The 11,669-nt window shown below is 41.0% G+C and overlaps 1 protein-coding gene across 5 annotated transcripts in view; it reads left to right on the plus strand.

The window, feature by feature from the left end:
• CILK1 (ciliogenesis associated kinase 1) overlaps nucleotides 1-3,697 on the plus strand; it is a 75,159-nt gene extending 71,462 nt beyond the window's left edge. For 4 of the 5 annotated variants that reach the window (XM_073589157.1, XM_073589156.1, XM_073589155.1 and 1 more), the window contains exons 13-14: nucleotides 393-494; nucleotides 2,308-3,697. In XM_073589157.1, coding sequence (XP_073445258.1) covers nucleotides 393-494; nucleotides 2,308-2,465 — 260 coding nt within the window. In that variant the 3' untranslated portion in view covers nucleotides 2,466-3,697. Of the gene's footprint in view, nucleotides 1-392; nucleotides 495-2,307 lie in introns of those variants that run through there. The other variant, XR_012234722.1, reaches the window with a different exon arrangement.
• Nucleotides 3,698-11,669: the final 7,972 nt, after the last annotated feature.

Consider the following 11,669-nt stretch of genomic DNA (forward strand, 5'->3'; position numbering starts at 1 on the left):
TGGATTTTTGTGAGTACTCACCGTAAAATCCTTTTCTCCGAGACGCTCATTGGGGGACACAGCACCCACCCTATTAGCCAGTTGGCATCTGTTTATTTTGAATTATACAAATCCTTATGTAAGGATCAGGGTGGTCCCTTTTTCAGACGTATAATTTCTTGCCTGAGTTTAAGGCGCGTTCTCCTATTGCTTATGCACTAAACTGAGTTACGCCCGGTCTGGGGGCGAGGGTGTATGCGGCGGAGGAGGAGCTAACTCTTTTTTTGTATACTTAGTGTCAGCCTCCAGACGGCAGAAGCACACACCACAGTCTCTGTGTCCCCCAATGAGCGTCTCGGAGAAAAGGATTTTACGGTGAGTACTCACAAAAATCCATGTTTTTTTTTTTTAAGGATCTAAAGGAGTTACAGGTTACATTCCAACTTTCTGGAAACAGGAATTGAGTTCTGTTGGGCCAAAGACTCGATTGGCTCCGCTTACAGACCCATCTCCAAGTAAGTTGTTTTTTTGTTTTTTTTTTTCTTTTTTTTGTGACAGAAGAATATATACAAATTCTCTTTTAGGTCTTGATATCATTGGCCTGATTTTATCATTTTCTCATTTATTGTCCTCACTTTTGTTTTTTTTGTGGTATTTGCTGATCTTTTTTTCCCCAAATTCTTCAAAATAGTATATGCGGTTCATGAATTCATTGCAAAAGCAAAAATGCTCTTTACGTTTGTCTTTAACCAATTTTTCTGATATCCAGCACCAAAAGTTGAAAATGCTTTAAAAAGTCACAAAAATGCCTCAAATTGAAAGCTCCTCTAAAAACTGTATTCCGGGAGGGTGGAGGAGTGGTGACTGGAGTGACAGGCTCAACAAAATGCAACATTTGGTAGAAGTCACTTTTGATGATTCTGTCTCAAACATCTGGAAAAGCAAAGTTGTTGTGGAAAAATAAAGAAAAGACTTAAAAAAGAAATACCACTTAATAACTGGGCCAAAAGTTGCATATAACACCTGTCAATGTTTCTGAAAAGGTTGTAGGATCCCTTTACCGGTATTCAGAATAAATCTGCAAAAGCCACCTATACTTATCCAGACCCACCAATCTGAGTGTGATCATTTGATTAGTGTTGCTCTCAATATGCATTGCTAGTCTTCGAAAAAGAAAAATTTTATATGTTGGGTTTTCCCCAGGTTTTACACCAGACCTTGCTGGCAGAAGCTTCTCTGCCTATTAAAATAATCATGAAATCGCTGCTGAATACTTGGCACCAACATCATAGAAAAGTTCATTCTCAGTTTAAAGTTCTTTCAACATAGTAATTGGCATCTGATGGCAAGAATTCAATATCTATAAAATATTAACTCGTTGGATTCATGCAAACCTTGACTTTTGATATTTATTTGTTGGATCCTCACATTCCCCACAGTTTGGTTGAGTGTCAAATTGTCTGCCAGTCCCCTCACTATCAAGCCACGGATTACCTGTTCCTATTGGTACAAAATCACACTCCCTATTAACATTTGTCCAAAAGATTTTGAACTTTGTTTCTGCAACAAGGTAGACTCTTATAGGCCTCCTTCACACGTCCGTATAAAACTGGTACTGGAAAAAAACAGTAACCAGTGCTGTACGTGTTTTCCATGGACCCATAGACTTCTATTGGGGATAAAAAAGAACATGTCTCCGTGTGAAGATCACCAGAGGTTATAATGGGTACATGTGTAGTCTTTGTGGGGGGGAGAAAAATGGATGTCCCACGTACCAGAAACACATACATGTGAAGGAAGCTCTTAGATTGAGTAAGGTCTCCGTTGACTTTCTGTACTGATCTGTGTGCGTGGTTCATGCAGCCTGACACAAAACTGATAAAATTGACAACTGCGTCCAGTGCTACTGATGCCTTTTTACCTGTCCAACTCATTAATGACCCCACGCCAACCTCTGCACAGGTTCAGGTATCTACCTCCTCTAATACTTCCCCTCTCGCATATCGATGTTGATGTGGAGGAAAAGAGGAGGCAGGGTGACTGCATCATATTGTCGACATGCGGTGGACCCCTTTCTTTTTTCATAACTACCAGTACAGCTATGATGGTGGCCCTGGTTACATCTGAAGGTTAGTTTTCTGCCTGGAAAACTAAGCATACTAGAGTAGAATAGGAAGCTCCGTGCAAGTAGTATCTAGATCTACACAAATGTGTAAACCCACTCATGTATTTATATGTATATTTTTTATTTATTTTGTGAAAACGAATATTACGGTATATAGCAATAATAGTTTTCAATGCTGCTGTTTGTTTGATCTTTTCATCTAGAGTTTGGGTCCATAAAATCTGTTGGATCATATCTGGGACCGTCTACAATCAACTCGCCATCTAAAAGTTCTCCTACGTTGTCTCCCAGGCCACCACCACCTCTTCAGCCAATTCATGGGAGAACAGACTGGATGTCCAAATATGGCGGACGCAGATAGCCAAGCATAGCACTTTATTTGGCAACTATTTGCCAACCTGTTTACCAACGATGGAAGCGGTGTTTCCGGGGGGGTTTATGCCTCATCTTTTATTTTCCATTAGTAGTATTTAAGAAAATACTACTACAGTATTCTAGAAAGAGATAAAAAGAACTGCTGTGAGCAGGACCATGTTCTGGATAATTCTGGTTCTCTCATATGTCAGACTCTATAGTGGGTGCAGTGCCATCTTATAACCCTCTCCTGTCAAGGACAAATATAGATGGTGGCTGAGGTGTATCCAAACTGGTGCAATTCAAAGTTTAGCAGTTGCCCATAGCAGCCAATCAGATTTATTTTTTTTCACTTTTAAAATGAATTGTTAGCAATTAAATTGGATTGGTTGCCGTAGGTAAGTGCCCCACACTTTTTTCACACACCAGTTTAGATGTCTTCCCATAGCGTAAATATAATGTTAGCAGCTAACAGAAGGGGCTGCTGCTATCATTTTACTCATATGTATATTAGGGTTTCTTTAGCTAAAGAAGCATCTATGTTGGCAAGGTGTCTAAATAGAGATGGAAAACACTAAACACCTAGTTTCCCTTTAAAGGGTATTTCTGTCTCGAATTTACCGGTATATGTTCCTGCCTCTATTTAGAGAGTAGGACCCATGCTAGTGTCAGTGGAGTGCGACAGTTCATACAAGAGAATTGAGCAAGCCTCACATGTGCAGCCACCTCCCAGTTCCTGGTGTCACACGTTAGGGCCCCATTCTCAAGATAGATATGGATCTAACCACTGGGACCGACATCTACCAGACAATTGTGGCACTGAAGCTGGTCTTGCCATGTCCTGTCCATTTTAGTGATTTAAAGTAGCGTTCCAGGAAAATGGTTTTGCACATATATGGTAATGGGAAGTCATTCCAACAATAGTCTACCTATGTCACACGCTAATATCAGTATCGGCACCTGACCCCTATACACAATTTTCTATTTTTCCCAAATCAATGGGTTTGAACAATAGTAATCTATTGTGAATAGTGGCCTTTAAGTCTGAATAATAACTGGGTGAAGGGTTAGCGTAGCGGGCAAGGATGTCTGACCTGCCTGTAGATCTGTTTATTTCATGTCGCAGTGAAACACTACCCAGTTACTTCGTTGTATCATAACCTTTGATGTCCATTAATTCATAATTATTGTGAATCTGCTGGGCAATGTAGTGCACTTTTTTTTTCAAACTAGAACACCGCTTGCCTTTACTGTATACAACAGTTGTTTTCGGTTACTAAGACCCACCGTCCACAAACGCTTATCACGAACTCCAAAACATGAGTTATACATTTTCACTTTAAAGGGAATCTGCAGAAGGATCAATCCCCCTAAGACATCTATATGGGCATGCAGGTCATAGGAAGTTAAATCAGTTCAAATGGCGACTTAATTGCCCTCATGAGCTTTTTTTTCATAATGTCTTGACATCTTACTAACAGTGTAATAGGGCTAGGTTGTCGTGGAACAGCCAAAGTTGTATATGCCACATTCACTGGGGAAAAAGTACATATGCAAAGTAGCTCTCATCCAGCAGAAAGGAAATGGTCTCTAGTGCCACCTATAGTTAGATACCCTTTTAGTCAACATCCGACACATTAAAGCACTCTGAAACATGACTAGAAATATTGGCCAAACTGTAGATCCTCTCATATAGAGAGCACAATTTAGCATTCATAGTCTTGTGGTAGGAGCATTTTGTATGCACGTGTGCACATATAGGCTCAAATTTCGCATATTGGTCTCTATTCATATTCCTCCTGTCAAGATCACTACCATTATGGCATAAGGGAGCCAACAGTCACATTTTTGCAGCTGAGCAATAAAAGTATAGAGCGGATTGGAGAGAATTTAGCAAGACTTCTGCAATGAAAAGTGGAGTAATTTCCCATAATAACCAGTCAGATCCCACCTCTCATTTCCCAGAGACCCTGGGATATGTCAGAGCTTAAAGGGAATCTGTCACCACATTTGACCTATCTAGACTATTATTATAGGCATACAGGTTATAGAATGCTGAAAAAGTCCTACCTGTGTGCCTCATATCAGATGCCTTGTTGTGGATAAATAATTTTTAATCCCTTTATGTAAATTACTTTTTCCAGGCTCTGTGGAGGACTCTACCTGGAAGATAACACTGCCTCCAGAGCTTATTTTATATGAAGGGGAGTTATCAGTGTGAGACATGTAACTAACACAGAACAGGAAAAATGAAATTTACCTTCTTGCACACACATTCTTTTGCTTCTCTCTGAGCTCTGCTGTACTGTAACAGAATTGCAACCCTGTCTGCCTGTGAGATGGAAGCTGAAAAGAACCTGCGGATGTCAGGTATAATCACACACAGCTCTGCAGTGAGATCAAGAGAGTAGCCATCACGCTGATAACTCCCCCTTCAGGTAAAATAATCTCTGGAGGCAGTTATCTTCCAGGCAACTTCCTGCCTAGAGCCTGGAAGAGGTAATTTATATAAAGTGACAAAAGATGATTTCTCCACAATAAGAAATCTGATTTGCCACGTACATGTATCATACTTTTCAGCAGTCTATAACCCTTCTGCCCATAGTAATAGTTTAGATATGTCAAATGTGGTGACTGATTCCCTTTAAAGGGAATCTAACCTATTTTTTTCAACTATCCGCTGCCGGCACCGCCATCAGGGGCTTATCTACAGCATTCTGTAATGCTGTAGATAAGCCCCTGTCACGGACCTCTCTGACCTTTCCTGGCGCCTGCGCACTGCAGTACTCTGCCCTGCCCTCAACAGAGCAGATGTGAATCTGCAAATGCTGCTTTGTTGATGCATACAACAGAAGAGAATCCTCTTTTATATGCATCAATAAAGCAGCATTTGCAGTTTCACATCATTTATCTCAGCAGTAGGCAACAAACTGCTCATCGAATATCAACCCCTGTACACAGAACCCAAAACTGTTGTATCGTTCAATTTCAGCCCCAGTACAACTCATCCTGCAATATAGCTAACTTTTCTGTCACTCCTGTATCCATCCCCTCCTGCAGTACATCTTTCCTTTCTGTCCCCTCTATCTACAGCTTGTCCTTATGTATATCTCTCATTTCCATCCCCTGAATATACAGCCTCATCCTGCAGTATGTTACCCCTTTTCGCTGCCAACTCGCACGAGAGCACACTGCTGTTCCTGGTATGAGCTCTCTGCACTGTACTGAAGGTGGCTCTGCCCTTTTCCGTGACCTACCCTTCACAGTAGACACTCCATTCTAGACACAGCACAGCTATGTTGGCAGGATTCCAGCTGAGAGGCTAATACTGTGCATGATCGATCAGAAGTACTGGAATTGCAAGATGGCTCAATTGACTACTAAAGGGTAAATAGACCCTGGATGGGGCATCCTTGAGTGGTGATCTATGCAAACCTGGACAGATTTAAAAATGGATTTTGTTGGCATAAATTAATAAATGTGTACATTCTTGCGCCACAGGAGTTCTGTACTGAACACTGTTGCACTAGACTTCATTGAATGAAAGCAGATCTAATGGATTCGTTTGTCAGCAGGTTCTGGGTGTTAAATGCTTAGGAGTGTTTACTGTATATGGTTTTTTATTCTTTGTAATTTAATAATAGAAGCTTAGGACAAAGCTGGGAAGTTTACATTAAATTACATAAATTAGTAGCCAGCTGCAAGATATACAGTCATGGCCAAAAGTATTAACACCCCTGCAATTCTGTCAGATAATACTCAGTTTCTTCCTGAAAATGATTGCAAACACAAATTCTTTGGTATTATTATCTTCATTTAATTTGTCTTAAATGAAAAAACACAAAAAGAATTGTCCTAAAGCCAAATTGGATATAATTCCACACCAAACATAACAAAGAGGGTGGACAAAAGTATTGGCACTGTTCGAAAAATCATGTGATGCTTCTCTAATTTGTGTAATTAACAGCACCTATAACTTACCTGTGGCACCTAACAGGTGTTGGCAATAACTAAATCACACTTGCAGCCAGTTGACATGGATTACAGTTGACTCAACCTCTGTTCTGTGTCCTTGTGTGTACCACATTGAGCACGGAGAAAAGAAAGAAGACCAAAGAACTGTCTGAGGACTTGAGAAACCAAATTGTGAGGAAGCATGAGCAATCTCAAGGCTACAAGTCCATTTCCAAAGATCTGAATGTTCCTGTGTCTACCGTGCGCAGTGTCATCAAGAAGTTTAAAGCCCATGGCACTGTGGCTAACCTCCCTAGATGTGGCCGGAAAAGAAAAATTGACAAGAGATTTCAACGCAAGATTGTGCGGATGTTGGATAAAGAACCTCCACTAACATCCAAACAAGTTCAAGCTGCTCTGCAGTCCGAGGGTACAACGGTGTCAATCCGTACTATCCGTCGGCATCTGAATGAAAAGGGACTGTATGGTAGGAGACCCAGGAAGACTCCACTTCTTACCCGAGACATAAAAAAGCCAGGCTGGAGTTTGCCAAAACTTACCTGAAAAAGCCTAAAACATTTTGGAAGAATGTTCTCTGGTCAGATGAGACAAAAGTAGAGCTTTTAGGGCAAAAGCATCAACATAGAGTTTACAGGAGAAAAAAGAGGCATTCAAAGAAAAGTACACGGTCCCTACAGTCAAACATGGCGGAGGTTCCCTGATGTTTTGGGGTTGCTTTGCTGCCTCTGGCACTGGACTGCTTGACCGTGTGCATGGCATTATGAAGTCAGAAGACTACCAACAAATTTTGCAGCATAATTTAGGGCCCAGTGTGAGAAAGCTGGGTCTACCTCATAGGTCATGGGTCTTCCAGCAGGACAATAACCAAAACACACTTCAAAAAGCACTATAAAATGGTTTGAGAGAAAGCACTGGAGACTTCTAAGGTGGCCAGCAATGAGTCAAGACCTGAATCCCATAGAACACCTGTGGAGAGATCTAAAAATGGCAGTTTGGAGAAGGCACCCTTCAAATATCAGGGACCTGGAGTAGTTTGCCAAAGAAGAATGGTCTAAAATTCCAGCAGAGCATTGTAAGAAACTCATTGATGGTTACCGGAAGCGGTTGGTCGCAGTTATTTTGGCTAAAGGTTGTTCAACCAAGTATTAGGCTGAGGGTGCCAATACTTTTGTCTGGCCCATTTTTGGAGTTTTGTGTGAAATGATCAATGTTTTTGCTTTTTGCTTCATTCTCTTTTGTGTTTTTTCTTTTAAGACAAATTAAATGAAGATAATAATACCAAAGAATTTGTGTTTGCAATCATTTTCAGGAAGAAACTGAATATTATCTGACAGAATTGCAGGGGTGTCAATACTTTTGGCCATGACTGTATACAACTATATTTATTATATATACATATCTGTATGTATATGTATTACACATTTCAGACGTGCCATCTGCTATTGTAAAGCTTTTGTAGCTTTCTTGAAACTTTTTTTTATAAGCTACTGTAATGACTTGGTTGCCAAATAAAACATTCCAGGCAAAATTCTAAATTTGAATTTTGCCCTCGCTCTTGTCTGACTTTCCCCCTCTGGAAGAAGAATTCTTGGTACACCTCTCGTACGCATCCACATAGTTTCAGAAGACGTTAGTTTCCATCTGCATTTCTACCTTACATATAGCCTGTAAAAGTGTCTGTTGCAACTCAATCTCCATGTTATGTGTGAACAACTGAGAGTATATACTCAAAACTATAAAAAAAAAAGAAAAATTGACAGCGTTAAATGTAGCTCAAAACAAGCCAACACCGTCCCCCCCAAAAAAGTAGTACAAAATATACTGAAAAACACTGGTCATTCCCCAGATTTCTGGCATAATACTTTGCCCAAAACTACTGTGCCAAAATGTCATATATGATGTACAGTTTCAGCATTGTAGTGTCTTTTTGTATTGTAGGACAACCAAGAACCACTTTCCACCTGTAAAACCTTTTTATAGAACCAAGAAGTTGTGCATAAAAGCACCATTTTTCCACTTTTAAAGTTTGCTTTAATGTCTTGGGTCCAATGTATATTGTATGTATCGATTTCTACTTGTATAATAAAGATTTTTTTTCTTAGGTGGTTGTAATGATCTGTTTGTCAACGGACTAAAAATGATGGTGGGGTGTAAATAAATATCAAGCTAATTGTCGTGTACGTGAAAACGGGAAAAGAATTCCAAGTGCGGTGAAATTAAAAAAAAAAAAAAGTGCAATCCAACACTTGTTTTTTGTTTGGCTTTTTTGTTAGGTTCACTAAATGCTAAAACTGACCTGCCATTATGATTCTCCAGGTTATTGCAAGTTCATGGACATCAAACATGTCTAGGTTCTTTTTTTTATCTAAGTGGTGAAAAAAATTCCAATCTTTGTTTAAAACAAAAGATTGCGCCATTTTCCGATACCGGTAGCGTCTCCATTTTTCGTTATCTCTGATTGCGTGAGCTTATTTTATGTGTGCCGAGCTGACATTTTTAATGATACCATTTTGGTGCAGATACGATCTTTTGATTGCCCTTTAAGGCTATGTGCACACGTGCGGATTCTGCTGCAGATCCGCAGCGTTTCAGGCTCTGCGGGTCCACAGCAGATTTAGCTGTGCTGTACAGTACCATTGTTTTCAATGGTAAACTGAAAAACGCTGTGCACATGCGGATTTTTCCGTGGGTTCAAATCCGTAGCATGTCAATTCTTTGTGCGGAATCCGCAGCGGTTTCACACCTCCATTGTAGAGGTGTGAAACCGCAGGCTAATCCGCAGGTAAACCGCAGGTCTTTTGACCTGAGAATTTACCTGCGGATTTTTCCAAATCCGCAGGACCAAAAACTACGTGTGCACATAGCCTTAGCAATAAGGTTAAGGGTATGTGCACACGTTGCAGATTCCAGTGTGGATTTTTTCGTGCGGAATCTGCTGAGTCCGCAGGTAAAATGACATGCGCTTTACCTGTGGATTTTCTGCGGTTTTTGTGCGGATTTACCCTGCATTTTTACAACAGCGGATTCCTATAATGGAATAGGTGTAAAAACACTGCGTAATCCGCACAAAGAATTGACATGCTCCAGAAAATAAACCGCTGCATTTCCGTGTGGAATGTTCCGCAGCATGTGCACAGCTTTTTTTTATTTTGCATTGGTTAAAATGGTACTGTACACCGCAGGAAAATCTGCTGCGGATCCGCAGGGCCAAATCCGTTGCGGATCCGCACCAGAATCCGCAACGTGTACACATATCCTTATCCTTTTTTTCATTCTGAACACGGCAATACCAAATATGTGTATGTTTGATTTTTTTATTTTATTTTGAAAGGTGCGAAAGGGGGATGATTTGAACTTTTACATTTTTTTTTTTTATATTTTTAAAAACTTTTTTTTTTTTTTTTTACTTTTGGCGTGCTTCAATAGTCTTCATGGGAGACTAGAAGCTGCTATAATTCGATCGTCTCTGCTACATACAGGTGATGATCCGTTCACCTATATGTAGCTGAATTACTCACTTGCTATGAGCTCCGACCAATGGGCAGCGCTCACAGCAAACCAGCAGTGACAACCATAGAGGTCTCCAGGAGACATCTCGTAATGCCAACCCACCGGTGACCTGCGATCACGTGACGGGGTCACTGTTGGACGGATATCAAGCGTGATTGCCACAAATGCCGTTTAACAGCGGCATTTAACGGGTTAATAGCCTCGGGTGGATCGCGATTCCACCCGCGGCTGTTCTGGGCACATGTCAACTGTTCAAAACAGCTGACATGTATTGGGAAAGATGTGGGCTCACCGCCGGAACCCACATCAAAGGAAGGGAGTCAGACATCGGCGTACTATGACGCCCGATGTCGGAGAGGGGTTAAGGGAGTAGTCTCATCTCCAAGATCCTATCCCAATCTGTAGTCACTGTAATAATATTAGCAAATACCTCCAATTAGAAATGTATAGTTCTTCTGATAACCTATATCGCTTACTCCATATGCAGACCATTGTAGTAGCTGAGGTTATCCATGGTTACGACTAGGGTTGATCGAATAGCTGCGGATAAGAGGTTATCTGAATATCTATAGCAATTACTGAATAGCTGCCTCGGTTACCTGGATCGCTCCCGATAATCAGCTGTTCGGCTCCGCAGCTGCATGTGTTGCAGTTGTGTGACAGTCACAACAAACAGGCTCTCCAAGCATGTGTTTTGACTGTCACACATCCATGACACCTGCAGCTGCGGCGCCGAACAGCTGATTATCGATAGGGAACGCTCCAGGTATCCGGTTCCCGATGCATCTATTCGGATAAGCTCTTATCCAAAGCTATTCGATCAACCCTAGTTACGACCACTTGTACAGTGACAGTTAGTGGTTTCAATCATGGATATCTAAGCTACTGCATTGTCCTGCGCATGTGGTCACCAAAATGTGAATCAGAAGAACTATACTACATTTCTAATTGGAGGTATTTGCTAATTATTCCTATTATTATTACACCTACTGCATATTCCGCTAGGATCTTGGAAATGGGAATAACCCTTCAGATCTAGCTCACTTATATCTACTCCAATTCACATGTGCTACACAGATTAAAAGTTATAAAGTATATGTCCACAGCATATTCTCCGAAATTCCACCTCGCTTCCTTCCTTGTCTAGGGGCATTTTTTCACCAGTTGTAATAGAGTAGAGCGCTGGTGAAGACAACTGATGTGATTTGACATCAGTTTAGGCACAAAAAATGGTGATTTGGATCGCCTGATATGTGGAATTTTGACCTTCATTTCATTTTTGTGTTTTATACTGTGTAGCAGGTCTTACTGCAAGTTAAACTGAACTAGTCACCAAAAAACACTTATTAACCTGCAAATATGGAGTTAATCTGCAGGTTGAGCGTTACTAACCTGTCGGCACCCATACTTAGCTGCGGAGAGAAAATTAACTTTATTCCCCCCTCAGCGTTCTGGTTTCAGTCACTGCACCAGTGCGGGTTCAGTCACCGTTCTGAGTATACAGAGTGGCCACTGTAACCGAGCCACCGGCACTGACAGACAGCCGGCCCTAATGCAGAGTGATCACTGAACCGCCGGCGTCACCCCTGTGACTGGAAGCCCAATGCTGCTGGTGGTAGTAAAGTTAATTTTTTCTATGCAGCGTTTGTCTAAGTGCAGGCACTGGGAAGATTAATAACGCTATTAAGCTGCAGTTTAACCCCATATCTGCAGGTTAATAGGGCTT

This window comes from Dendrobates tinctorius, unplaced genomic scaffold, assembly GCF_039654945.1.
Source record: "Dendrobates tinctorius isolate UK_male_01 unplaced genomic scaffold, ASM3965494v1 ptg000107l, whole genome shotgun sequence".
In the NCBI taxonomy this organism is placed as follows: Eukaryota; Metazoa; Chordata; class Amphibia; order Anura; family Dendrobatidae; genus Dendrobates; species Dendrobates tinctorius.